Source organism: Agelaius tricolor, unplaced genomic scaffold, assembly GCF_023055355.1.
Source record: "Agelaius tricolor isolate 1412-34295 unplaced genomic scaffold, bAgeTri1.0.p SCAF_6, whole genome shotgun sequence".
Classification (NCBI taxonomy): Eukaryota; Metazoa; Chordata; class Aves; order Passeriformes; family Icteridae; genus Agelaius; species Agelaius tricolor.
Window position 1 is genome coordinate 26,016,776 of NW_027269266.1, and position 27,759 is coordinate 26,044,534.

A 27,759-nucleotide genomic window follows, 5' to 3' on the forward strand; every position below is an offset into this window, starting at 1 on the left:
CTCATACCTAAGGCTAATGTTAATCTTAAAGTAATAACGATATTACTACCATTGTTAACAATATTACTGTTTAAGGTGCTTAGAAAGTGTTTTTATTAAAGCTGAAGGAGTTCCATTTCACTGCAGTAGACATGATACTTAAAAGTACTTTCAGCCTTCAATGAGTTTAGGAATGTATATGTATACATATCCATATGCGTACATATATGCACATACGTATGTATATGTGTGCATTTTTATGCAAACAGACACAATATATTACCTGTGCCTGACATGTCGATCAGCATTATCTGGAAGCTTTAAGTGTGCTATTTTGTGTGGTCACTAGATGGCACATCAGTACAAGGGACTGTTAAAACGTTGGGCTTGCAAGAATATGTTTTACTGTGCTGTTTGGGTCATTTGGGGTTTTTTAAGTTTGTTTGGGTTGTTTTTTGGTTTTTTTGTGGTTTGAGGTTTTTGTTTGGTTTGAGGTTTTTTTGTGGTTTGAGGTTTTTGTTTTCCCTTTTGTAGAATCCTGCTGCAGTTTGTCCCTTACAAGTGTATGTATCCTAGGTTATCCTTACCAGACAACTGCAGCAGTCTATCTACCTTTGAAATAAGTAAAAACACTTGCTTGTGCCCAGTGGCAGCTGTTCCTCTGGGCACCCCGGCTCTCAGCTGCCCCTGGCCTCACTGAGGGCTCTCCATTTCTCCTCCTCTGCTGGCTACACAGCATGTCTCATTCCCTTTTTTCCCTTTCTTTCTGGGAATGAAGGCAGGGATTTGTAGCCCTCTACCTTGGCCAGTGGTACTGTTATAAAGGAAAATTAAATGGTTGCATACAAAGAACTTTAATCATACATTAACTTAAAAATAATCATTCTTCATAGCTCAATGTGTTTGTTTTAGATGGCAGTAGCATCTTTTACATCTGTAATGGAAGTTCATTTTCATCATCCATGTTACGCTCTGGATGAGAAATTCATGATACTTTTTTCATCCCATTGGCAGATAAAATACATATAGAAATGAATAAAATTAATAACCATTCTCTTCTGCTTAAATACAGGGTACCTAAACTTTCAAGACAGTTTTTCAGGAGAATTAAGTCATTCTATAAAACACTATGAAATGACAGTTCTTTTGAAAATGAGTGATTTTTATAGCAGCCATTTTAATCAGCTAAATATTGTGTTGGAAGTTTGAATCTTATCTTTGTGTCATCGTGATTGACAAAAAAAATCTCACAAATGCTTTAACTCTGTATGTCTGGAACTGTATTTTTAGATCTTTTCAGCTTGCCATTTCTCGTTTTTGTTAACATACTTAGCATTGTTGGCTAAGATCCCCATAGCTGTTCGGCAAAGACCAAAAATAACCACGTGTGTCCTTTTGTTTCTTTTATTTCATTTCTTTACATATCTACAGATCCGAGTCAGTCAAGGCAAAGAGCCTGCACATTTACTGAGTTTGTTCAAAAACAAACCACTCATAGTCTACAAGGATGGGACATCCAGGAGGGAAGGTCAGAAACCTGCTCCACCAACACGACTCTTCCAAATCCGCAGGAACCTGGCATCCATTACTAGGATTGCAGAGGTAAGGCCACCTGCTAAGTAAAGCAACCATTCCCAGTAGGAAATGATAGAGCTGCCATGAGGTTCTCTGACTAATCTTGTTGGGTAGTCGTATCTGGTAGGAACACAGAACTCCAAATACCACTCCAGCCCACTGCTCTATTAGATGAACCTGTCCAATAAACCAAAGAGAATATGCTGTAGCTGGCTGGAATCAGTCTGCATCACTCAGAGGAGCTGTAAGAATACACACAGTGAACAGTCAGCTGACAAAGAACAGACAAGAAGTCAGCAATTCCTTTGAGATGGGCTTTGCTACTGCAAACAGTCCTAAGTTCTGCCCTGCAAGTCAGCTCCCTGTCTTAAATCTAATTTGTATCAGTAAAAAACTAGGGAAGAACTGAAGACCAAAAGCATAGCAGATTAACATGTCTACACATTTTATATAAATATGCAAAATAGTAATTACATTATCTGAAGATTTGAAGAATAAAACAATTTCTTTTTTTATCTAGGTTGATGTTGACGCAGTGTCACTAAACTCTAATGATGTCTTTGTTCTGAAACTGCCAAACAACTCTGGCTACACGTGGGTAGGAAAAGGAGCAAGTAAAGAAGAAGAACAAGGAGCTCAGTACATTGCCAATGTTCTCAAATGCCAGACTGCAAAGATTAATGAAGGCCAGGAACCAGGTTCGTATGAGGCCACATGGCTGCTAATAGACAGCTGAGAATACACAGCACTGCATGGAGACAGTAGGTTTAGATTAGATATTAGAGAAAAAAAATCTTTACTGTGAGGGTCGGGAGGCACTGGAACAAGTTGCCCAGAGAAGTGGTGGACACCTCACCCCTGGAAGTGTTTAAGGAGGGTTTGGATGGAGCTCTGTGCAGCCTGATGTACTGAAAGGTGTCTCTGCTCATGGCAGGGGCATTGCAACTAGATGATTTTTAAGGTGCTTTCCAACTCAGGCCATTCTATAACTCTGTGATTCTTCCTAGGTATGCAACTGATACTAGTATTTTGACAAACTGCAGGAAATACTGTAAGAAAAGTCATTCATCTTTGAGACAGAAAAGAGATTTTTTAGGGATTTCTGAAATACTAACAAGCTAAAATAGCAAATGTTAAATCAGCTGGTGGATAAATTATATATTATGTATTTTAGAGGAATTCTGGAAAGCACTTGGAGGTAAAAAAACTTACCAGACTTCATCACAACTCTTGACAAAGGCTGAAGATCATCCCCCTCGCTTGTATGGTTGTTCTAATAAGACAGGCAGATTTATTGTGAGTATATTGTGGATACTTTCTGTTTAATTATTTTGTTTCTGGTATATTTTGCCTTGGAAATCAGTGGTCATTCATTAAATGAATTTGGGGATCTGGCTTAGTTAGCCAGGCTTAGCAAGAACTAGAGAATGGACATTTGATGCTTTAAGCTATCCAAATGCAATGGATGAACAGAATAATTATTACTGCAGAAGTTTGCATCCAGAGCCTGCTCCAGCCTGGAAATAGAGGCTTGCAGATGCAAAATTTGCCCAGTCAAAAGCAATTTAATTCTTGCAGAGCATCACCAGATTGCTATCAATTTGTTGAGAAAGAGCAGGTCAGTGCCTTGCCCCTTACGTGTTTGACAGTGGTGGCAAGGAAAAGAAATGCTTGCCAAAAATCCCTAGCTATCTGATATTTTCCATAGAGATTTAAGATGTGTAATTATGCCTTTAAGGTATTGGCCTGTGCTCAAGGAGGTAGGAAGACCTACTTCCTTGGCAGAAGTGCCCAGAGCTATGCACTGGGTATTAAGTCTGTGATTCAGGCTTAATTACTTACCCTGTTCTGGAGGGCAGTGCTGTGTCACCAGTTGGCAAGGACACACTCATTTTTAGGTAGGGGACATAGCTGGCAGTCTCCTTAAGGCAGAGCCCAGTCATTTGGAGAGGGATAAAACAAATAGGATCCTTTAATAAGGACTTCAAAATCTTATGAGAATAGGCAAGTGTATTCTTCTAACAAGCTTCTAAAATACTTCTGGGAAATACAGTAATAGGAACCAAACTCTCTGCAGTAGTCTGCTGGGAGCTATGGATTTACTTTTTATTTTAAATTCCCTCCAAATTCTGTGAAATCCCCTCTTTCCTGTAGCATTTCTCTAGTAACTGAATCACCACCATTAGAGGTCCCAGAAGAGGCAGGTGGGACCACTCTGACCTTCTGGCCACCGTAACACAGGGTGGGGAAAAGCAATGTCTTTTTTACCATCTGGTTATCATCCCTTTAGCACTCCCACATGACCACACATAGCCAAACTCTTGACAATCCTTTAAAAGTAGGAACCATTAGCTCCATTATTATCTCTCCTTCTCGCACAGAATAATATTAAACTGCCTTCTGCCTTCCTGCATGTCCTTGGAAGAAGCAAGCAGTCTGTCTTTGGGGACTAATCCTCAATGGCTTAGTCAACTGTAATGTCCCATTGTCAAGTGACTGGGAAGCTTGGTTGGGTGTGTATTTAATCTCTGAGCTCACCCACTGCAAACCAAAGCAGTTTCTTTTCCTAATTAATGAATATAAGCTGCATGAATGTATCAGCTTGGTTGGCTCAAGGTTCAAATTTCCCTATCTCCTTCTTCTGGCAGACCTCAGTCCCAGCTTAACAACAGTCAATAGTTATAAAGTAGATCTTTGCCTCTCCTGAGGATATCTTACCAATTCTGAAAATCCGAGAGCTGATTTTATGGGACATGCCATTATGTGATTTGTTTTGTTTCAGAGAAACACCCTTAATGCAGTCATCAAATCAGTTTAGGGTTTGATCCTTTAGGAGACGAAAGAACTGTTCATCAGCCTCTGCTCTTAACATTATAAAAATAGGTTAGGTCTTTGCAAAATTGTATGCCTTGATGAATCATTAAAAGCAAAAAAAACACCCTCAAAACATACCATCCTTTCTAGATTGAAGAGGTCCCAGGAGAATTCACTCAGGATGATTTGGCTGAAGATGATGTCATGTTGCTGGATGTTTGGGATCAGGTGAGTTGTGTATCACTGCCTTTTGTGATAACAAGGATAATTTATTCTTAATCACTTAGTTTGTAAGATGGGAGGAGCAATCATCTTGACAGAATGGAAGCTGTTTTGTTTTCTTTAAATTATACCAAAAGGAGCTATATTTTTTGAGCTGTACGATGTGCTGGTGTTCACACATGCCATTGAATTTCCAAGCATGTGAGACCATGGCAGACACTTCTTATTTAAACCAATGGAGGCTGCAAGAGTATAAGCCCCAGCAGAGTTTTGGAAAGGTTCTCAATAGTGTTCTTGACATCATCACAAAAATTTATTAATTTAAAATAAAATTTATTTCATTAAATGTATCTAGAATCCACTAAATCCTTGTAGCAGGGGCCACCTACAAAAAGTCCTAGTAGAGAAAGGGACCAGCACTAGATAGACCCTTACAAAAATTTCTTCATACTAGAAAATGAATGGAGGGTGACAGAAATAATCTCATTGTGCAGTTCACTGAAAACTGAAAATGTGGAGACCTTTGTGAATGACAGGAAAACTCACTGCAGATTTAGAGAACACATCTGTTTCTCACAGTATATTCTCTCTACCCTTCCTCTCCTCTTGGAGGGAAAGAGGAAAAGGGCCACACCCTATTTGTCTTCTTCAGCCTAACCCTTAAGGAACAAAAGGCTGAGGTTTTTGGAAATAAGAAGGAATGTCCATGGTTCATGTGAAAAGGAGTGATGGGGGGTGGTGGGACAGAGCTGGATGGAAAGTAGTTGGGACATAGCTACTGAGATAAGAAGTCTTGGGACATGTAGCTCGTTTCCAAGCAAATCCTGGAGAGAAGTAAAAAAGTGTGTGGGGGATTGCAGATCAAGGCTCTGGTTGCTGGGTTTTCCAGTTGGCTATCTAGCAGTCACCCAGGGTAGCACATGTCACAGGGCACAAGTGTTTATGTGCACACAGAGCTCAAGCCAGAGAGACACCCAAAGAGAAATTTCCTTTTAAAGCTAATTAGAGATCCTATCATCAGACTGAATAAAGGTCTGGCCTTCCAGTGTCATAGAGAGCAGTGAGATTTCAGAGGGCAAAACTATACTTTCTCACAAGGGAGAAGAAAACATCAGTTGTGGTTTGTGAGAGTTCTGTATCTCTACAGTCTTTTCATAGCATATATTCTTTCTCCTAGAGGAATCAACTATTTTGTACTTTACCAGCTGTACACAACATCCTTATAATGCCTGGGGAGTTATCTCTTTCCTCTGTTTGCAGGTTTTCATCTGGATTGGGAAGGATGCTAATGAAACTGAGCGACAGGAATCTGTGAAATCAGGTAAATCAAATGAATTTGGCAGATTTCTGAGTGAAGTAGCACCAATATTACTTAACGAAGAGGAAAATATGATGTAGAAGAAATCTAGTTATGTTTACAGTGTCTCAAAGTGTTGCTGAGCTTATTAGGATTTAATACAGGAGATGACTATTTTCACCTTTAAATGCACATTTAAAACTCTGTAAGTTTATGAAGGATAAAATTAATCAAAATAGCATTATTGGGCTGCAGAGCTTTTTAAATAATATGTAGGAGAGCTCTGTGAAAAGTAACTGCACTGAAGAAGGAATTTAAAAGCAGGTCCCTACTGACCTTCACCCTCAACAATGTATCTAGAGAAAGGATTGCCAGCAAGTCCTTACAGTGCCACCCTTCACTCAGTTAAATTTGCAGGAGGAAATTCAAATTACAGAACAAACAGAACAAATCAAGACAATTTACGTGGCAGTACCTCCTTGAAAAATCACATGTCATCCCTGGTGTGACTTAATATAGCTGAACTTCTGACAAAGTTCATGCTGAAAACCCTTGCATGTTTCCCTGGAGCAGCTGGGGTTACCTGGCTGTGTTTCCATATGTATTGATGTCATGTTGAGATGTCATCTAGAGAAACTACATTCACTGGCTTTTACATGGACAAATTGGGAACAAAGCTTGTGCATACTCACAGCACCAGCAAACACTTTCTCCTGTTAGAGCCAAAACCCAGCTGTATGGCAACAAACTGCTCAGAAAAGCAATCCCTCTGTTTTACCTTCATGGAAAATTCCTTTACTGCTGGTTGGGAAAAATCAGCCTTTACCTGATCTTCTCATTGCCTTTGAAATAATCAATTGAATAGTGTATTATAGCAACCCTGTGTTCTTTCACTGTGGCTTTTAATGCATTTTTTATACCAAAGGAATTAACTAATCATTCCATGTTTTATTTCCTCTCTGTTTTTAGCCAAACGCTATATTGAAACAGATCCTTCTGGCAGAGATAAGGGAACCCCCATTGTCATTGTGAAGCAAGGGCATGAACCCCCCACATTCACAGGCTGGTTCCTGGCTTGGGACTCAAACAGATGGAAGAACTGATCTCTCCAAAGAGACTCCAGCTTCAAGCCAAAGAATGACCAGAGCCCAGCTACTTTCTAGTATTTTTAAGCATAAGCTTATGCAACAACACGATGCATCTGTTGTTACACTTTCCTGAGCTTTGATGTATTTCTGTGAATAACCTAGAAATCCTTAGCACTGGGAAGGATAAATTATAATTGTAAACTGGCCAAACGGGGTGAGTGGGGCACTTCTAGTAGTAAATACAGAAAGTGCTACCAATCTTTAATCTTAAAAGAAAGAAATACATTTTCTTTAATCTCCTGATTCTCTTTAAAGAGAAGCTGTGGATCAGTTTATTTTAATGTGCTAAAATGGACTAAATTCTGTCTTCACTTAAAAATCCAAACTAATGCCACAGAAATTCCTTTAGATTAAGGTCAAAATAATAGTGTGCAGAATTTGGCCCGAGAGAGGAATAAAACTATCCATTTCAAGGAAAGGACTGCACCTGATTTAATTATTAGGCCCACATATTGCTACACTCATTGAAAATTTCAGATAATGTCTGATCCACAGTGGGAGTTGTAGCTCACAGGGGGAAAATATGGATGGATATTTGGAGAAAGCTGTGCTTAACAGGTTTATTTACCCTGTTAATCCATATATGTGTGGAGCCTTAGACTGAGTACTGTCAGAATATGAAACTGAGAAAGGTTTTTTTGAGGGACTGTCTAGAGTATTGTAATGAATTCCTTTAGATTTATCTCGGAACCAGCTCCACCTCCACCAGGTCTTTTTAACTAAAGCTCTTAAACACGGTGTAGTGCACTAGTGCTTTGAAGTGGAAGCAGAAGTAACAGCTTTGAAAACATATCCTCTGCCTTAACCAGATAGCTCTTAAGCCATCCTTCACCTCAGTTGCCTTACTCAGCAATGCTCAGTTCTTCTTCAGCATGCAGACTGTTCACCTTGTCAGGTGCAGGATGTCTTTCTAATTTTATCTGCAGGTGTTAGACAAATATCAAGCATGTCAAAAGCAAGGAAACCCCTGGTTTCAGTAGCATTTCTGGGAATTTGGAATGTAAGTATGCACCATGGAATATGGCCTTGTCTTTTCTCTCAGGCACACTTACTTGAGCTTTTTTTTTATTCTGGTGAATTTAAAAGTATGTTTTCAAAGTGGCTTTTATTTGTAACTTAGCCAGAAGAAAATCAATTTAAGGGCAGTGGGAAAACTTCTTCAGATCTTTAGTCTGCTTTGATCACTTACCCAGTAATGCTTGTTTTAAACAACAATTTGTACAGCTGTAAATCATATCGATGCTTTTTAATGACAGCATTTCAGCAGTTTTATTATTCTTATTTTTATTTTATTATATAAGTTTGTTTGGAAAGTGAAATTTTAGATATTTTTGTATTTTCTAACATGCTTGGGATTTTAAATCAGGGTAATGCAAAAGAGTGAATTTAGTCTGAGCTCATAATATCAATGACAAAAGAATCGTGAAGCTAAGAGATTAATTATAGGAGTTAGCTTTAAACATTTGTTTAAATGTCTGCTAATATAGCTGGGCTGTATCTGAATGTCATTTCATTTAAAATAAAGTTACAAAAACCAGTATTCTATATGCCAAACTGATCTTCCTCTCTCTGACATATTGTAGGGCAGTGCTTCCACTGAGTCTAGAAAGATTTCCTGAAAACCTTTTAAATGGACAGTGCAGTAAGAAGTTACTTGTTTTGACTTTGGTGCCATTTTACCCAATGGAAGCTTAACTCTTCTCACCAACTTGACAATTACAAACCTAAGTGAAAATCAAAGAACTGGGTGCTTATTAGGTTATTTTCATCTTTAAGAAAAAACACCATTGTTGTTAATCAAGCTCTCTGGTTTTATAACTTTTTGCTTGCAAAAATAATTGAGTACAGAAATAACTACGTAATAAAATAGGAGGAAATAGGTTTATGTTTGTTTTTAAAGGATGCATCTTGCTTCTTATTTGTGAGAGTAGATAAGATGTCCTCCTGTTGGAAGGAGCACAAAGACCTTTTCAATGCCTCAGCCACTGAGCAGCCTTAAATTATCTGATTGTTGTCTTCAACACATACATATGATTCTTCTCATTTTTAAAAAATAACAGTTATAGTAGCTTCTGAACCAAGGATTAGACAAGATTTGTCCTTCTTGCACATAAACATCTTCCGGGACACTGAGGGCTCTGAACTGGCAGAGTCTGCCAGCATATTCTCCAGCACTGTGAAAGCCTCTTTTCAGTTCCCTCACACAAGACAGAGGAGCTTTTGTGGTCTCCTGGCTTGGGCTTTTGAGTTTGTAATACATTGTTCTGGCATGCTGATTGCTGATGTTGAGAGGAGCATTGAGAGCTCATAAGGGAACAGTGTTCTCCATTGGGCTTTAAGCACAACAGCTGCTTGCAACATTGTTCTTGGGCTTGCTTGCCAGTGAGGAAGTTTATTTTTCATAATATATGTGCAGTACACACAAAGATGTATTTCTTCCCCTCGAGAGAAGAAGAGAATGAGGGAGGACAGACAGGATGGACTATGAGTGCTTGGAAATGTTAAAGATTAAGCTGTTTTCAAGAAAATATTTAAGCACCTAACTTAAGGAATACACATATCAAACCTATCTGCCTTGTTTTCATAATAGAAAAAATTTTGCAGATCTGAATACAGTCAAGTTCAGTCAAGAATAAGCTGTGTCTTGCAGTATTATCACCCAGTAATAGTATGTTCACTCTACTTGCAATGGCCAAATTAGACTCTGATTTAGGAGTTTCATTATGCTATTACCAAACAGAAAGCATTCATGTTCTATTGGTTGTAAACACAGCATCATTTTTCATCTTTATTTCATTGCAGCAGAAAGGTGTTAGGAATCCTTAGAACCATCAGGACATTATAGTCCTATGTAGTATTCATATTACATAAAATACCATGCTCTTAGAGTATAACTACAGATTATGCACAGCACAGGAGTCAGCTTCTGGAATCATTGTTCTAAATACCCATTTTGACCATAGCACATAGTGCTATATAGAATTAGATCTGCTGTAAATGACTATGTTAAATGCAGCTAAATTCAATTGAATGGTTTGGTTTCTTGCCAGTGCAGACTCACACAGGCTTCAACTGCAGCAAGAAGATGCTGGTGATGGGAGGTGGTAGACAGTAGGATTATGGTTTCCTCTCACAGGATAACTGAGGAATCATACAGAAAATATTTCGCTCACTAGACTATAGCCGGAGATGCTCTCAGACATCTTTAGACATCTTCATAGGCTACAGGAACACTTCTTGTTATTAATCTTGTAATCTTCTTGTAGTCTTCATTTTTACTGAATGTGAAAGAATTTAAAAGAAAAAAAATTAGCCCAAACAAAGCTATTCTTTTCCATGGACTGAAAATCTTCTTCAGAATTGACTTCTCTATAGGAAAGTTTCAGAAAAAAACCTTCAAACTTTGCTTTAGGATACAAGTGCTTCAGCAGCATCTCACTGAAGTTCTGCCTTTATGGCTTAATTGAGCCAAATGCAAGTATATGCCAACTGCCAAAAAATTATTATCCAATAAAACCAGAGCTAGATAATACTTTGCTGTAATGACTCTACAAATCCTTGCATTTTCTTTTTTAAAGACAATAATGTTGTTGTTAGATAAAGAAACAGTACACTTTTCCCTTCTTACAGCTAGGAGTTCAGATGCTAAAATCAAAGGAACTTCTGAAAACAAAATCAGATCTTTAATCTACTACCTGTCCTTAATGCCTAGTTACATCCTCTCTTGACTGGCCTAAAGCTACTTTGACCTTCTCTTCCTGTTAGCCCATTACCTTATGCTGAAAATGAATATATTACACTCACTTCAATGAAAGCTTCCAAGATGCAGGGAGGAGAAGGGCTGACCAATGGGAACTAGGAGGCCCACCATGGCATAAAATTAACAGATTATTATTTGGGCCTTTCTCCTTCTGTTTGTCATTTTCCTCTTGACATTATAGCATATTTGCATTTCAGGGGAAAGAAATTGTCCCTACAGAACAGCATATTGTGTAAGCTTGTTTTCTTTAATAATAGCAGAGTTATTCCAGGGGAGCAAGCAGAAGGTGAAACAGTCTGTATCAGGCTTCTTCTTCAACACATGCACACTTCCACCCTGTGAGTGTTCTCAAAGGGTTGTTAAGGGTGTGCTGAGAACCACAACACTGTACATTTTACCACCACATTTAATCAGCCAGCAGTGAAATTTGGGCCTCCGTGCACATGAAATGAAAGCATCAAGTGAAAGCATTGATTTTTATTGTTTGTTAGACTGCAGATCATTGCCTCAAAAATCAGCTGCATGAAGCAAGCAGGGGAGACTGGAACAGTATCCCACTGAAAGGCCCAGAGGCACACGCAGCAGCCATGCTCTGATTACTTTAAAAAAGCCTCTTAACGGTGCTAGAAGAGCACAGGTCTCCTTGCTGCTCTTCAGCAGATATCACAGAGGTGACTCAGGGTGATTTCCCAGCATTTGGCAATACTAATATCAAGGCTGGATGCAATCAGGTAATTTTAGTGTCACTTGCCCAACAGTTCACCATGCTTTGTGTTGTCTGATACCCTTGCTACAGAACAAGCAGCTACAGAAACAACTGTGATTAATACAGACCGCTGGTTGGAAGATTACAGATTTCCCTCGAGGCTTAGATTTTCACAGAGGTGTCTCAGAAAGGTCACAGGTTTCCTGCAGTGGGCCTTGCAGCACATCAGAGTCCCCATGTAACCAGCTGAGTGGGGTGCACTCATCTCTAACAGCACCAAAGATTGCTGTCCTTCCCAACACTAACCAGCTACTCTCCTACTATACTTGGGTAAGAAGTGGCAGTGAATGTCCTACCACCAAGAACAGGTAAGAAGCCCACTAACAATCCCCTCCTTTCCTTCTGGATAGGCCCAGGCAGCCTTCTGCTGCCAGACTCAGTCCCATCTTAGCATCTGCAGATGCACTTCAGCATCCAAATAATCCCATGTGTGAATTCCAGAGGCTGAAAGTGATCTTTTTTTAAGATTGTGTGAGGAAAGGTGATGAAAACTTGTCTGATATTCAAAGCAGCAAACAGGGATTCTGGTACCTGTATTTCCTGTTGTCTGTGTGAAGTGAATCACTGAATTCACTGTCCTATTCTCTACCTATTAAACAAGGATTTCCTCAATCCTTTCCCTGTTTATTTAAGCTGCTCTGTCTTATACTGTGTGTTTGTACAATGCCTGACCTAGTCAAGTCACTTCTCACACTGTCATCTTGTAGGTGCTGCTCATAATCCAGACAGGGGCCTGGGTTATTGGTGCCAGGATGCAGAGACTTGCTCAGAGCAGGATTAGATGAGGTGAGTGTGGTGCCTCAGAGACCTGCTGAAGAATGGGTGCAGCTCCACCAGCTGTGGCATTAGGGCAGCAGAGGAAGGGCAGAGGCCAGCTCAACTGAGAAGTAAAGCTTTTATAGTATAACACAATATAAGCTAAAATAGATCTCTCATCCTCGCCTGTTCAGCCTTAACACTCCATTAAAGCTGTAACTATGGGTGTATCTGCATCAGGTCCATAAAAATTCCTCTCCAGGATGGGAGCAACTGCTCTGGGGATTGTAAGTATGAAGCAAAGATAAGGCTCTGCTGTGTTTACAAAGAAATAGCAAAATCCTCAGGTGCTTCTTACTTCAACTTGGAAAAAGAAAAGATTGGCTTTTAAAAGGGATGGCATCTTGTCTGATCTCCCATGTCCTGAAACTTTTCTGCTGCTGTTGTTAAAACATGAGGCCTCTCTGCAGCGCAGCTCATTTTGTTTCTGGCAAGTGGTGTTTTGTGGTTGACTTAAGGACTGTGAGTGCTGATAATGTACTGGATCTTTCTTTCATTATTATTGAATTATACTGGGTAACAGACATGGCTTCAATCCAGAGACTGAGCACGATGAGTCCTGTCCATAGTCAATGAACTGAACTGAGAATGGTATGAACTGAGAGAATGAACTGAGAATGGTATGAACTGAGAGAAACAAAAAGTGCTCACTGACTACAGATGGAGGGATGAAGATTACCAAATTTCTTGTTCATTTTGAAGCTTTGGTTTTGCATTTAAATGTTGTCTGTGTTCTCCAACAAATGTCTGCTGGCTGCTGCTTTTGGTTTCACACAATTTCATCATGCTGGCCCAGTGAAAGCTTGGAGTTAAGCCTCTGTGGTAGCAGCTGATGGCTCTTGTTTTATCTTAATTCTGACTTATCACAGGTCTGAAAACCACAGAAACACATATGTGCTTTACGTGCCAGACTGCTGTGACTTCAATCAGTCCTCAGCAAGGACTCAAAGATGAATGATTTGCAGGGAGTGCAGTGATGCTAACTTGAAAATCCCTGTATCTACAGTTGTGCTGAGATGAAAGACTGTGCAGATATTGGTGTCCCTAAGCAGAAGGGCAGGGCTCTTTAAGTGACCCTCAGCAGGCAGAATCTCTCAGATTTAGTAACAGCCTTTCACACAATGATCTATGGCTTCAGAGGCCTTCCATCAGTAAGCCAGGAGGAAGGGATATAACCATTTGTCCTCTTTAAAGCTTTCTCATGCTTCCTCTGAAGATTTAGTTTGGGGTTTCATCTACTCATGTGCTGTATGTATCATATATTTATCATATACCATCTGAAATACAAAATGTTCAAAGCATGAAGACTTCCTTGAATAGATTCTTTCTGTTTATGATATGTCCATGCTTATTTTTTCCTTTCATAAGGAGGTATTATTTGTTTGATTTTTCTTTTCCAGCAGTGGAAAGGCCTTGAATAAAATAATTCAATTAGAAAAAAAAAATTGATTATGTTCATAGTATCCCACTGCTGCTTCTGCTCCCTAGAAGTCCTGCTTGGACTCTTAATCTTCTATGATCAGTCCTGGGAGAGGTGAAGAGGAAGGCTTCAGAGAGATGAAAACTGCAGAGCTTACCCTTGCAGCACTTCAACTGCTGCCTCTTGCAGTATTGCCTCCATTCACTGGAGTTCAGTTAAAATCTCAGCTAAACAATCTGTTCCTCCACAAGTTTGTTTATTTGCCTTCCTTACTTTGTTTAAATCCTGCTAAGTAGTGTGGTGTGGCCATGAGAGCCAGAGAATGGGAAACCTACATTCTGATAAAATGCTGTGATGTTAACAAAAGGCTTTAAAAAGTGTGCATTTTAAAATTAGTATTTTGCCAGGGTTTTATGAGAGTTTACAATTCTAGTGGCAGAAGCTGTGCCGAATTCTCTGAAAGGTTTCTCTTTTTCAATATTATGGAATTGGAATGTATGATGTGGTTTGTTTGAATCATATTCCCTGGGAGAGGAAAGCAAAAACGATTTTGCAGGGACAGGTTTTATAAGGTTTTCAAAGTGAGTTTACTGTTTTTCCCCTCCAAGAATTGAAACCTAGGATGTGAAAGAAAGCTTTCTGCCTAACACCCCCGGGTTTAGCTTTCAAATCAATTTTCAAGTGACTTAGCTTTTAACATTTAGCAAGCAGTAGGCCTAATCTTGCATTCACTGAAGTAATTTTTAGATCTGCTGTTAACTTAAAAAGAAGACACGGTGAGCTGATAAGATTTTAAAAATGTAGACTACAGCTGAGCAAGGAGATGAAATTACTCCTCCCCACCCACACAGTGTTTGTCTTCCCTGAAACCATTCTTTCATCGTCCTCTCTTTAGTTTGTTTCTTCTCCTCTTTTTCATCTAATCATAAATACAAACCTGGAAGCTCCCTAGGATAAGGGTTGGTTTTGTTTTTGCTAAAGCACACTGTAATAGGCTCAGATTTCACATTGAAACTCTTGTAACTGAGAAGAATTATCTTTTTTTTTTTTTTTTTAATTTGGCTTAAGTTTTAGAAACTGCAACAAATATCCAGTACTTAAGTATAAGGTGCCCATCATTTCTCAATGGAAGAGACTGAAACCTTCATGCCAGAGTTGAGGCTAGCTGGTGAAACTATCCATGTCCCTGGGGGGAAAGAGCTCCTTTGGAGGCACTGAAACTCTGTAGTTCTTATGACTGGCAGCCAAACAACTCTGTTTGGGCTTGAGAAAAATCCAATCTAGAATGCTTAGCTCTCATTCATATTCTGCTGACTGAAGTTTATTTTTCATACTAGAAATCAAAGCAAAGGAGTATTTGCTCTTTCCATTCCCTCCTGGAAAGCTGATTTTTAACACCCTCTTGCTTCAAAACAAAATTTAATATATTGGTCAAAATCCAAACATGCACAGGGACTGGATGCAATTGCCACCCAGCTGGCAAAGCTGTAGGACCTGCCATATCAGGGTTTGCATGTACTACACTTGGGAGTGCTGTTGTGTTGGAATAGGGGCAAACACAGGTGAGTCTTAGCTCAAAACTCCTAGTGCCTGGGAAGCCTCTGAATGAAAAGCCACTCAGAACTATGACCTTCTTTGCAAGCAAAGAATTGGGTCATACATAATTCTGAGTGCAAATTTATGTTTTATTTTGCTGGGCCATATGAAACATTTCACTGTGCACTTCAGATGCCTGTTGACTAAAAAGACAGGTTAAAGATCCAGCTAGTGACACAGTTTTTGAAAACTCACAAATGCCTCACAACTACAGAGCCAGAATGAAGTGCTTGGGAAAGGCTTCTGGTAGGAAGCAAAGCAAGCACTGCAGAGATTGAGACCAGTGGGCTGCACAGATGCTCAGTAAGCTTCTCCAGTCTTCTGTGGTTTAAAAAAACTGAGTTAATTTATCTGTTAAAACACGTATTTGTTGTTTTTCTTCAGGAACATTGTTAATCAATTAATTACCTCATTAAAGATATTACAACTAATTTGAACTCAGTTATCCTACTAAAATTAATAATAAATTGTTTCTTTCTTTAAAAAAATAAAAATAAACCCCTCCTCTCTATCTAGGGAGCCAGCAGGTCTCTCTTTTCACTCATATAAGAAAGATGCTTTCAGAAAGCCAGAGAGTAGTTACATTCCATACTATTTGTTCTGTATGCGACCAGGAGTTATAAGCAGCACTCACAAGCTCCTATTATTAGAAGCACTGATAAATTACCAAACAGTGGTTGGAGAACATCAGACAAATTGTTTGTGGTATATTTCACTGTCCCAGTGGGGACTTCTCTTAGCTGTTGCCTCTGAGCACCAGGCTCAAGGAGCTGTGACATTATCACTGTACTACCCACATTATTATACACTAAAGCAGAGACTTTAGATTTTTCACAATCCTCCTGGGAGCTTAGGCATATCTCCCATAAAATTTTATTTCCATGCAGTGCAATCTCTGTGAAATCTGTTTCTACTGCTGCTGTGCCTTTTAGGAGAGATGAGCAACTGAATTTCCTCTTCAAGGTGTGCACTTAGCTTGATTTACATAAAGTTATTACAGATGAACAGCCTGCTCATTCTCACAGTGAACCCTGTATATTGGATGGGCATCACCTCTCAGTTGTTGCCAAAAATGGTGGGAACACATCCAAGACCCAGATGTGCACACCACACAGGCACAGGCTCCCTGCTTCAGCCAGCCACAGGAACAGGCCAGTCCCTGCAAATCAGTGGAGTTTCAGTGCTTTATTTTTTGTCACTATCTTTGAAATGCTCTCATGGCAGGTTTCAGTGCACCATATTTGTCATTTAAGCATTTCATTAACCATATGCTAACTCTGACTCTGTGAACTGAGTGCTGTGTGCTTCTTCCTGTCCTGGTACTTCCTCTTGGATATATGCAGCACCTGAAGAACAAAGCATAGCTTTTAAATAAGTAACTGTTGCAAGCAGATGGATTGTTGGGAAAGAACTGGCTTAAATGAATGTTTCATCCCATAAACACTTAGTCAGAAGCTTCAGTCAGAACTTGTAACTTTTTTTTCCACCACAGAAAATCAACTGAGATACAAATTTACCAAAGAAAAGCCTTCTTTGTTGTGATGTCCAAGGTCTGTTTGTTTTTTCCTATCTATTACAATTCCAGCAAATGTCAGCAGCTTTATACATGTTAAATAGTTATACAATATTTATATAGTTCTTTAGAAAAGAAAAATATTTAATAGCAGTTTTTTCTTTCCTTCATTGTTACTCTGTGCTAACAACATTTCAAACAGTAGTAGTTATACTACCAACATTTCCATTATTATTCTGGAGCTGGGAAAATACCTTCACATATTAAATCCATGTATACAGGGGCAAAATAAAATATGCTGCTCTTATATTTGTAATTGTAGTACTTTTAATATGCTTGCAAACTGCTCCCATCATATTAAAGCATTATATTTAAAAACTCTGCAACCCTTTTCAAAGGAAGCAATGTGAGAAGATTGCAGCTGATAGTGAAATCTCAGCCTGATAGAATTTTAAACTGTTTAGAATGATTCTGGCATAGAAAAAAAACCAAAAACTAAACCAACAACAACAACAAAAACCAACCAAAAAAAAAAAACCCCACCAAAAAAACAAAAAAACAAACCAACTAAAAAAAACCCCAAAGACAACCCTAAAGTGCCCATAGGTTTTCTGGGGGAAACAATACTAAAAAAGATATTGGAAGCCATTCTCTTAACTGGCAAGATTTTCAATGCAGCACTGAATTACCACTACATTCTAAGCAAAAGAGTGTGATGACTCAAGTCACTAGTTTCAGAGGGGGAAAAAACCCTATAAAAGCAAAAGTGCTGTCACAAACCTGGGGTAGGAAGTGGGGAACCTGTTGCTGAGGTGAATGTAAGTCTTTGATCAGTATACAACTATAGAAGAAAACATGCAGACCAAGGCTTGCTCATGTGTAGTATCACACATTGAACACTGGAATTGCTCATGATGAAGTCTTACCTCATGTAATGAAGGATTAAAGTAGAAGGTATTCTGTTCATTTATTTAATAAACATATTTGCTGGGTGTTTTTTAGCACCAGCTTCTTAGTGAAGGAGGAGTGGAAACCAGGGGTTCCTGTAAAAAAAAAACCAACTTTTTTCTCTTCTTTAAAACTTCCCCATAACAAATCCTATGTCCAGGTTTGGATTTTGTGACTATAAACTTTGTATCATATGAAGAGGGGATCTATGTTAAACCCTTATGAATTACACTCTGCTATTAAATGAACACTCAGTGTGGCTGAGAGTTTTGTCACACAAGTCCTTAACACAAAGATGCTGTTGGGCACAACCCTTCTGCTGTCCCACCCTGCCACAGAAGGTGCATTTCTTGTACAACCACATGGACACAAAGTGGTCAGGCTGTTCCCTGTGTTCCACAAACATGGAGTCACCACCATTACAGCCATCCCATCAGAGCATGAAACAACCAAAATTCATGGAGCTTGGAAGGCGGAGGTTAAAACTTCAGTTACCCTGAGCCAACACTTGCTCAGTGTGACTAAGAACATTTATGAGCTAGTACAGCTTTCTTTCAGCTAACACACCTGAATAGAATTGAAGATGCAACAAACTCTTCACTGTCAGTATCAGAAGAGGCTTTTTGTTTGTTAGTCTGCTGTATGGCATTATGTTTATTTATGAAAATGAAAGTAGCAAAATACAGATGTTAGACTTCATGTGAAGGTTAAGTATGAAATGACAGTAAGTTTAATTAACTGTTCTACACACAGCAACTCCATCTCCTACTGCTCTAAGCTTATTTATTGTGAGGAAATAAATTAGATTTTCTACCACCAACTACTTTTGAATAATCAAAGCAAAGTAGTTAATCCACCAGGTAAGTTATCATAAAAGAATTCAGCAGATGTAGCAAAGATGATAAAAGGCTTCTTTGTGCAAAAAATTTTGTACATCAATTTAAGAGATAGTCTTAAGAGCAAAAACTTGTGTTGAAATTTGTCAGCTATTTAATTCGCAGTGCTCATTTTTAAGGGGGTTTCAAAATTCATGGTGAAACTGCTGTAATATTTTATGTACCATGCAACTACTCAAAGCAATACTTTCAGAACCATGTAACAATTCAAAGCAGTACTTTTTTAGCTCTGAGATCTAGAGTATAGTTGAAGAGAAGTAACTTCAGTTTTTGAATGTACAACTGACCTACAGTTGGCTACTGTAATAATAAACATTATTGCTATTACACAAACATTAATACATATTACCCCAGCCTAGGTTGCCTAGGTTTGCCACATTGTACTGAAATGCAATTGATTTTCTCTTTCATACACATTGAGAAATCTGCTTGATTTCCACATGGAGCAGCAATAACTGGTGGTGTGAGGCTGCTAACACACCTCCCTCATGAAGATGGGGGTAGGCATCCCATTGCTGTAGACCAGCTACCTGTAGCTGACAGTGCAGAGTCTTTGCAATAATTCTGTTCTTCCTACGACTTCATTCCTTTGTGTCTGGCAACTAATTCAGCTCTGTGATGCAGCTGCTTCCTTCCTATCCCTCCTTCAGCATTTGTTCATATTTGCTTCTGTCTTTTGCTGCTCTTTAGTTCTGGCCACATCCCTCTGCATCTGCAGTACATGGCATCAGGATCATTTGTCTGATGTTTCATTTTTTATTTGATTTGAATCAAATTTGCTGCACATAACATGTGGTGCTATTAAAAAAAATAACTCTAAGGTGATTAGCTATTGGTATAGGATAATAAATGCCATTAGCCTATTCTTCAGAATGAAGCTATTTAATGAAAACAAACGGAATATGGTGCATATCTGGCCAAGGAAATTCAAGCCCACCATCTTTGCTTTGGAAGGAATTTCTCATTTGCTGCATCACTAGATGTGGTTGTATAACAAGAGTCATACCTACTTGACTGGAATTTAACTTTAAAATGACCAGCACTAATGAAATCTCTGATTTAATGTCCTGCTACAGTAAACCTCTCATGAACTGCTAGATTTAATTTCCATGAATTGTTATTTCCATATGAAAGATGATTTCTTATGAAGAATACACACAACCTTGCAAGTAGATGTTTGATGATCCTTTGCATTTTTATTATCTGGGCACTGTGAGACAGCTCCTGCAGTAAAGGAGGTGATATGTATTAAAAGGTAATTTAAGTCTCTGTTGGGTAATAATATTAAAATTTCCAATAATCTTATCTTTCTACTGTAAGCCAATTCTTTCTTGGCAACACTTCAACCAATTTCATGGTCCATATCCCTAATAAGGACTATCTAAGTTTCTCAGAAGCAGTTAATAATTGCAGCATTGGAAGCCTGCCCCCCTCAAACCTGCCCTGAACCAAAATTATGCCCAGGCCATTAAGGAATTTAAAAAAAAAAAAACAAAACAAAACAAAACAAAAAACCAAAAACCAAACTACTTTATCATAGTGAAGAAGATGCATGTTTTACAGGTACTGCTTCTTTTTCTTGAAACACAATGATTTGTCCCTGGCCCTGCCCTCTTCTAAGTGGAAAGTATTTATAGCACATACGTAAGAAACCTATGTAGAAAATAATATATTACTATTTACACTGGTGCACTGCGTAAACAGGAAAGGGGAGAAGGTTTTTAGCCCATAGAAGCTGAAGCTGCAGTTGTTTTCATGAACTAAGGAATGCTGAGCCAGAAAGAACTCAGATCTGTAGAGATTAGATAGGAAATGAGAAAAGTATCAGTATGTGAAATTACCCGTACACAGAAATTAGGCACCTCCTTATTCTGCATTGAAAATTCTGCACGTGGCTCGAGCCTTTCACCATTGTTTCCTCTTACATGTATCTTGCAGTTATTTTCTGCTGTCATCTAAGAACAGCCCACTCTTCCCATTTAGCTACACTCTTGGAAAGTGTGAAAGGTGCTCTTTCTGTACAGCTCCTTCATTCAAGACTTCTACAGGATAATCAGAGCCTTGCCTTCAATTATCAGAGGTTGAATGTGTCAACTCTTCTACACTCCCACTAATTTAGATAGCATTACTCCACAACACCTGCCCAGTCTGCTCATTTGACTTCTAAAGCAGCATGAAGTGTATGGGAGGAGCTGATCCATTTGGATTGTTATTTAATAGCTGTTTTGCAGAAGTGCCTACAGGCATTAATTAAGATCAAGGTGCAAAGAAGACTTACAGTGAAAAATAGTCTCAGCCCCAGAGAGATCATAATTCACTTCATAGCAAGTTACAACAGGTAAATGTGATAAATTAACTGTAGGGAGTGTCCAGGCATTTTCTGGAGAGCACAGATTATTTCCATGTATATATTTACAAATACAGGAATGCTCATGTTGAAGATACTAATTTCTGTCCAATCTTAAATGACCTCCCTGATGTCATAAAACTTTTTTTACAAGATTTATGAGATTCCTTCCCCACCTACTGTGTTGGATACGTTATACCTTAGAAAAAAACATCAGTTCTTTATCCCTCCCTTTCCAATAAAATATTATGTATTGACTGCTTTTCAGCAGAACAAGAGATAAAAACAGCCTCATGCATCTTATGGTCAAAATCAAAATACCTTCCATGAGGGGAGGAGCTAGCCAAGATCCATTCTCATGGAATTAATTGTAAAATGTATTATTAGGAAGCTGTGTTAAAGTTTGAATGGACCTTGGTAACAATCAGACACAAAGGTTTAGGAGACCATAATATCTAATAGGGTTATTTTTCCATTAAAAATAGGGGATAGTTAATTTTGTACGTGGAGATAAAGGTCAATTTGATTTATTTCAGCTTGTCAAACTTTATGAATAAATCTATTATCTGCAGTAATATTCCTTAACAAGGTATTTCTAGCTGATATCCTCCCAATTTTGAATTACTGAAAACCATCCATTAAATAATTAAGCCCCAATTTTCCTCTCACTATAGATATTTTTCTATTACATTGTATGCTATGCAGTTCTTTATGTTATGCAAAAGTACTGTAAAATACCACCAAATCAAAAACCTTACCAGCTGGCCTTAGGGGTAGTAACCTACCTCTCCTTTCCATAGATGTAAAATCACCTTCCTATACAAACAGGCCAAAAAGAATCAGCTGCAAGATCAGGATGTAAATAATGAGCAAAGATAAAAGCAGGGAAATATTAATCTCAGATGTAAGCAAATTAGAATTTTGCTATTTTTAGTACAACTAGCATGGGTATCTTAACACTTTAATAACATGAAGCATTGCCTACAGCACACGATGGAATTTTTTTTGCTATTATATGTCCCTTTACTATTCAATTACTTCTCTTTTACATAAAATTACCTGTGATGTAAAATATGGACTACAATGCTTTCAAAGGGAAAAAAAAGAAATATGATGGTCCGAATATTCTTGTAAATGAACCCTTTTCAGCAGCCACATCAAGAAATCTTGAAGTCCTCTAGACAAAAAGGCAAGACTAATATTGAAAATGACCATTCTCTTTTACTGAAGCTCAGCTGGTCTAAGATTTGGATGGTTGCCCAGAGAAGCTGTGGATTCCCATCCCTGGAACTGTTCAAGGCCAGGTTGGACGGAGCTCTGAGCCACCTGCTCTAATGAAATGTGTCCCTGCCCACAGCAGTGGGGTATCGCAAATCAAAGGCGACTCCGACGAAGGGGAGAGAATGATGCATCTGACTCCACTGATATCAGAAGGCTAATTCATTACTTTATTATACTATAGTATTCTATACATCTAAAACTGAATCTGCCAAGCACTCAACCCTGCACACAACTGCACAGTCCACACACGCACACACTCTTGGCCCTGACAGGCCAAGGAAACATCCTCACTTTGGATAAACAATCTCCATATTCCATTCTACTTTGGCACAACACAGGCACAGCAAGCGATAAGAATTGTGCTTTCCCTTTCTCTGAGGTTCAGAGAATGTGAATCTCAGAAATCCTTGGGAAGAATTGTGTCTTGCCTTTTCTCTGTGAAGAGAAATGTGGCAACACCGGGGCCATAACTAGATGATCTTTAAAGCTCCTTCCAGCACAAACCACTCTATGATTCTATGATTGTGATACTAACTATGGAAAAAACATACACTTGGACTGGTAGAGTTAGCTAACCGTTAAATATATGCTTTTATGTAAAGATTGATGTATTAATTTTTATCTAAGGACTGTAGATGAAGACTTTTGCAGCATGCTCTGCTCTGATCCTCCTGTGTGCTGTTGCACACTGGTCTGGGCTGCACCCAACACAGGCCCAGTGACCATCTGCATTGGCACAGCCGCACAAACTGCACTGGCAAAGGCCTAAGTGAACCTTAGAGCAGTGGCGGGAACAGAACCATGGTACGGCAGCAAGAAGAGCTGAGAGAAAACAATCCTCCTGCAGGCCTCCTCTAACACCTGTATGCTCTGGAAACAGTAAATGTAGTCAATGTGTTATCAGACATTCGTAATTAGTACTGGGAAACGTTTCACTGCTCCAATCTGCCTGAGATATGAAAATGCAGGATTACTTAACATGGCTCTGTGCTGTGGGAATCTTTCTTGCAACCTTTCTTAGCCAGGCACCAGTGCGTGTTCACTCAGACCCGAACACTGCTGCCATCCCTGTGCGCCACGCGTCCATCAGAACCCTGTCACCCACTATGTTATTCCCGGCCCCTCCCGGCCAGTCTCTCCGGTTTCGCGGGGACAGGTCAAAGGCACATACAGCACGTACGATGGGAGCACAGAGCCAGGCTGGCACTTTTATTTCAGAAGCACCTCCGAGCCCGCCCGTGCCGAGGGCGCTCCCGGGCCCTCAGCTCTCCCGCCCCAGCCGGGCCGCGCGCCCCGGGCAGTGGCGCAGGTGCGCGGGGAGGCACCGCCCGGGGCCGGCAGGGGGCGCGCTAGAGTGACAGCACCTACACCCAATGGTGTGGAGAGGGGGCGGGGCACAGCAGAGCCGGCCCCAGGGCGGCCGGGACCGATGTGGATTGACGGCACCCGCGCCCAATGAACACGCGCTCTCCCGAGAGGGGGCGGGGCGCTGGGCCGCCGGAGGGGCGCTGCCGCCCGCCGCGGGGCGGGGGGCTGCCGTAGGCGGAGGGCGCGGCCGCGCCGGCCTGCCCCGAACGGGCCGCGTGAGGCAGCGGCTCCGCCTCGGGGGGGGGGGAGGAGGAGGAGCGGGGGCTGTTCAAGGCAGGGCGTGGGCGGGGAGCGGCCCCTTCCTGCGGCCCGAAGCGCTCGGCTGCGGACGGTACGATACTCGGGTTCTCCATGAGCGGCCGGCGCCGCCGGCCAATGGGCGAGGGGGAGCGCGGCTCGGTCCCCGCCCCACGAGCGCGGCCTGGCCAATGGGAGGGCGCGGGGAGGGGCGCGCGGGGCTAGGCGCGCGCTGGGAGGCGCCCCGCCACCAGATGCAGGGGAGAGTCGAGCAGGCTGCGGCGGCAGCAGCGGGAGACGCGGGAGCTGAGCGGGAGCAGCAGCAGCAGCAGCAGCAGCAGCAGCGACTGTGGGAGCCGGAGCCGGAGCCGGAGCTGGAGCCGCAGCAGTAGCGGCAGCAGCAGCGACTGCGGGAGAAGCAGCGGGAGCCGCAGCGAAGCGGCCGCGGAAGCAGCGGCGGCGCGTGGCCATGGGGTGGCGGGCAGCGCGCCCCTCCCCGCGCTGAGGGAGCCGCGGTAGGCTTGGGGCGCGGCGAGGGGCGGCAGGGGCGCAGGTGCCGGGCGAGCCGCAGTGCCGGGAGCGGCCGCAGCCTCCGGGCGGGGCGGGGGACGTGTGGCGTTCCGCGTCGCGCTGCCCGCGGCCGCCCCCGCAGTCGGGGCGGCGGCGCCGTGGCCGGCGCGTTGCGGGCGCGCAGCGCCGGCGGAGCGGGCTCTAAGGCCGCTTGTGTCGTTGGCAGGATCCGAGCGCAGCCGCGGGAGCCGCCTCTGCTCGTGGCAGCCTGCTCTCACCTTCCCTTTGGCAATGGGGAATGGACTCTCGGACCAGACGCCGATCCTCTCCAGCCTGCCTTCCTTCCAGAGCTTTCACATCGTCATCCTGGGGCTGGACTGCGCTGGGAAGACGACGGTGCTCTACAGACTGCAGTTCAATGAGTTCGTCAACACTGTCCCCACTAAAGGATTTAATACGGAGAAAATCAAAGTGACGCTAGGCAACTCGAAGACGGTCACTTTCCACTTCTGGGATGTGGGCGGCCAGGAGAAGCTGAGGCCGCTGTGGAAGTCGTACACAAGGTGCACCGATGGCATCGTGTTTGTGGTGGACTCCGTCGACGTTGAGAGGATGGAGGAGGCCAAAACAGAACTACATAAGATTACTAGGATATCTGAGAATCAAGGAGTACCTGTCCTTATCATTGCTAACAAGCAGGACCTGAGGAACTCTCTCTCCCTTTCTGAAATAGAGAAAATGTTAGCAATGAGTGAGCTGAGTTCTTCAACGCCCTGGCATTTGCAGCCTACCTGTGCAATCATTGGAGACGGACTTAAAGAGGGACTAGAGAAACTACATGATATGATAATTAAGCGAAGGAAAATGTTGAGGCAGCAGAAAAAGAAGAGATGAGTTCTTTTTTGACCTTTCTATTTTAGAGTAGTTACATGGTCAAAATTTGACGTAAGACAGCTTCCAAAGCCAGGCCTGCCTGTTTGGATGCCGTTAAGCTTAGTTACGTTGAACAATCAGTTGCACAACCTTACTGTGTACAGGAAGGCTGTGCAGTTGTGGATTTTTATTTTTTTTTAACTAGTTTCTTCTGAGTTTTTTGGCTCTGTATTATTTCAGAAGCCCTAATAGATGATGTAATGCTATCAGGAAATGGATGGGTGGGTATATGTGACATGGATGTCTAAATAGCCAAATAAAACGAGGGTTTTCTGCTTAGTGTTGTAGTCATATGTTTGAGGGTGCCCTCTGCAAGCAATTTGCATTGAAGGTGTTCTGTATTTTTAAATTTCTAATGCTCGTAAGTGGAGTGCTTAGGTGAACATTATACAGCTTTAAAAACATGTATGAAGCTAGTAACCCATAATTTTGTTGAGGCTGGTTTTTTACCTTGTTTGAGGATTTTTATGAAAGCTTGGCTACATGTGTAGGTTTTTTTTTTAATTTGGCACTTTTTGAAATTGAATCACGTTCAGTTCAAACACTTGAAATTTTAAGTGCTGTGGATTCTTCAACTGGTAAAAGAAAGACTTTGACAAGTAAAAACTGTAAACAACACGATGGAGCATGAAAAAGTGATTTCTCAACATATAGCATGTTTTTTGGTATATAAGGTTCTTATTTTTTAGAAGTAGCCATTCATCATTATACAGTGCTAATCAGGTTTAAACTGTTACTCAAAATTAGTAATTTATTTCTGAATGGTGAGTTTTATGTCCTCCTAGTATCAAAAGTCAGTGAATTGCAGTAAAGGAGCTATAAAGAACAACTCTGGCTGCTGTGGTTCTAACCAGTGCAGCATTCTTTGCCCTATTGGTGACTTTCCTGGCAATATAACATACTTATAATGAGGTAAAGATGGAGTTATAATTAGCAGAGCACATCTTGTATCTCCCCAAAATATCCCATTTTATTAAAGCAGTATTGCTATGTCACTTTCAACGTATGCTTTTTTTTTGTTGTGACTCTTACAGTATTTTGTGGTTAGGAATGTAATAATGCTTTATACACTCAAACATTAGACACTACCAGGGGTGGGGGCGGGGGGGAGGGAAAGGGGGAAGAAGATTTTCAAGATGGGCCTGTGTTCTGCTTTAATTATGCTTTAAGCTGTTCTTGTTTACAGAGTGTGCAGTGTTAACTGGGCAGGATAGTGCTTGACAGAAAAGGGAGGGTAGTTTTTCTTACTGGTACAGAGCTTCAAGTGACTTTTTAGATACTTGGTTAGCAATTAAAAGGGCTAAAGCAGAGCCTGGATTTTTAAGACTAACTTTAGTGGTGCTGTAGAAATTCATCAGAATGTTAGATTATCTTTAAACTTTTGTTGGAAATACCAGACTAAGAAAAAAAAAGTAGAAACTAGCAAAATCAATTTCCTCCTCTCAACCAGCAAAGTAATACATTTTTCTTACCTGCTGCCATGTATCAGGAGGATGACAGCTACAAACCGAATGTCAATCAATGTAATTTAGCTATGTTAAAAAAAAAAATCAAGCTTTTTAACCAGCAGCTGTTCGACCAGGAGATAACCAAAAATGCACTTTAGTGTCTTCTATAACTGAAAGTGACAGCTGTTTGTTTTTTTTATGACATCTTGGTCCTTTTTGAATAAACTGAAGTAGCTTCCAGTGGAGCTTTTGTATGTTGGTTATATATGTACCTGCACTGGTGACATTGTAAGTCACTTACTCAAGTAATGTCTATATTTATAGAAATGTGGATGACTTCTTAAACCTCAATAAACAATTGAAAACAAGCCTGCAGAGAGAAGGTGTCTGACTTCTTGTGCTGCAGTGGTACTTTCTTATCAATCTCTGTGCACATAGTTCTACTATTATTCAAATCAGTATTTCTGTTGAATAACCAGTCTTAAAATGTGGTGAGGCTTATAAATGTCACAGTGTTAGAAACTGGAGTTATCTCATTGAAAACTTTGGATCAATGGTATGTCTTTATATTCATGGAAGAAATACCTGCTGCCATGACTCTTCCAAAGTGATGGCTCTTGCACAATTTGAAACATCTTGTATAGAGCTGAGCCTGTTTTGTGATACGTGCAACACTAAATAGGCAATGTTGCATACATCACATGTACTCTCAGGTGGTACTTGATTTAATGTCTTTAGCCTTGTGTATCTGAAGCTATCTGAGGAATTCATCTGCAGTTAAGCCTTGGGTGAATTTTCTTCTGGGAAGTTACAGCAATGAGTAGAATGTGTTAATATGGCAAGCTTCTAATTAGTTTCAGGACCCAAGCGTAGACAAGAAAAACT

At 40.7% G+C, this 27,759-nt stretch overlaps 2 protein-coding genes across 7 annotated transcripts in view; both read left to right on the forward strand.

Moving 5' to 3' along the window:
• SCIN (scinderin) overlaps nt 1-8,589 on the forward strand; it is a 69,543-nt gene extending 60,954 nt beyond the window's left edge. For all 5 annotated transcript variants that reach the window (XM_071429097.1, XM_071429096.1, XM_071429093.1 and 2 more), the window contains 6 exons: nt 1,411-1,581; nt 2,075-2,252; nt 2,729-2,850; nt 4,519-4,596; nt 5,851-5,911; nt 6,857-8,589. In XM_071429097.1, the coding sequence (XP_071285198.1) occupies nt 1,411-1,581; nt 2,075-2,252; nt 2,729-2,850; nt 4,519-4,596; nt 5,851-5,911; nt 6,857-6,990 (744 nt within the window). In that variant the 3' untranslated portion in view covers nt 6,991-8,589. The remainder of the gene's footprint in view (nt 1-1,410; nt 1,582-2,074; nt 2,253-2,728; nt 2,851-4,518; nt 4,597-5,850; nt 5,912-6,856) is intronic.
• Nucleotides 8,590-24,016: 15,427 nt separating this feature from the next.
• ARL4A (ARF like GTPase 4A) lies at nt 24,017-27,242 on the forward strand. Of its 2 annotated transcripts, none has more exons than XM_071429100.1 (2): nt 24,017-24,077; nt 24,720-27,242. In XM_071429100.1, the coding sequence occupies exon 2, from the start codon at nt 24,785-24,787 to the stop codon at nt 25,385-25,387; it is 603 nt and encodes a 200-aa protein (XP_071285201.1). In that variant the 5' UTR covers nt 24,017-24,077; nt 24,720-24,784; the 3' UTR covers nt 25,388-27,242. The 2 variants fall into 2 exon arrangements, with proteins under 2 accessions (XP_071285201.1, XP_071285200.1); XM_071429099.1 differs by lacking the exon at nt 24,017-24,077 and adding an exon at nt 24,091-24,498.
• The last annotated feature ends 517 nt before the right edge of the window (nt 27,243-27,759 follow it).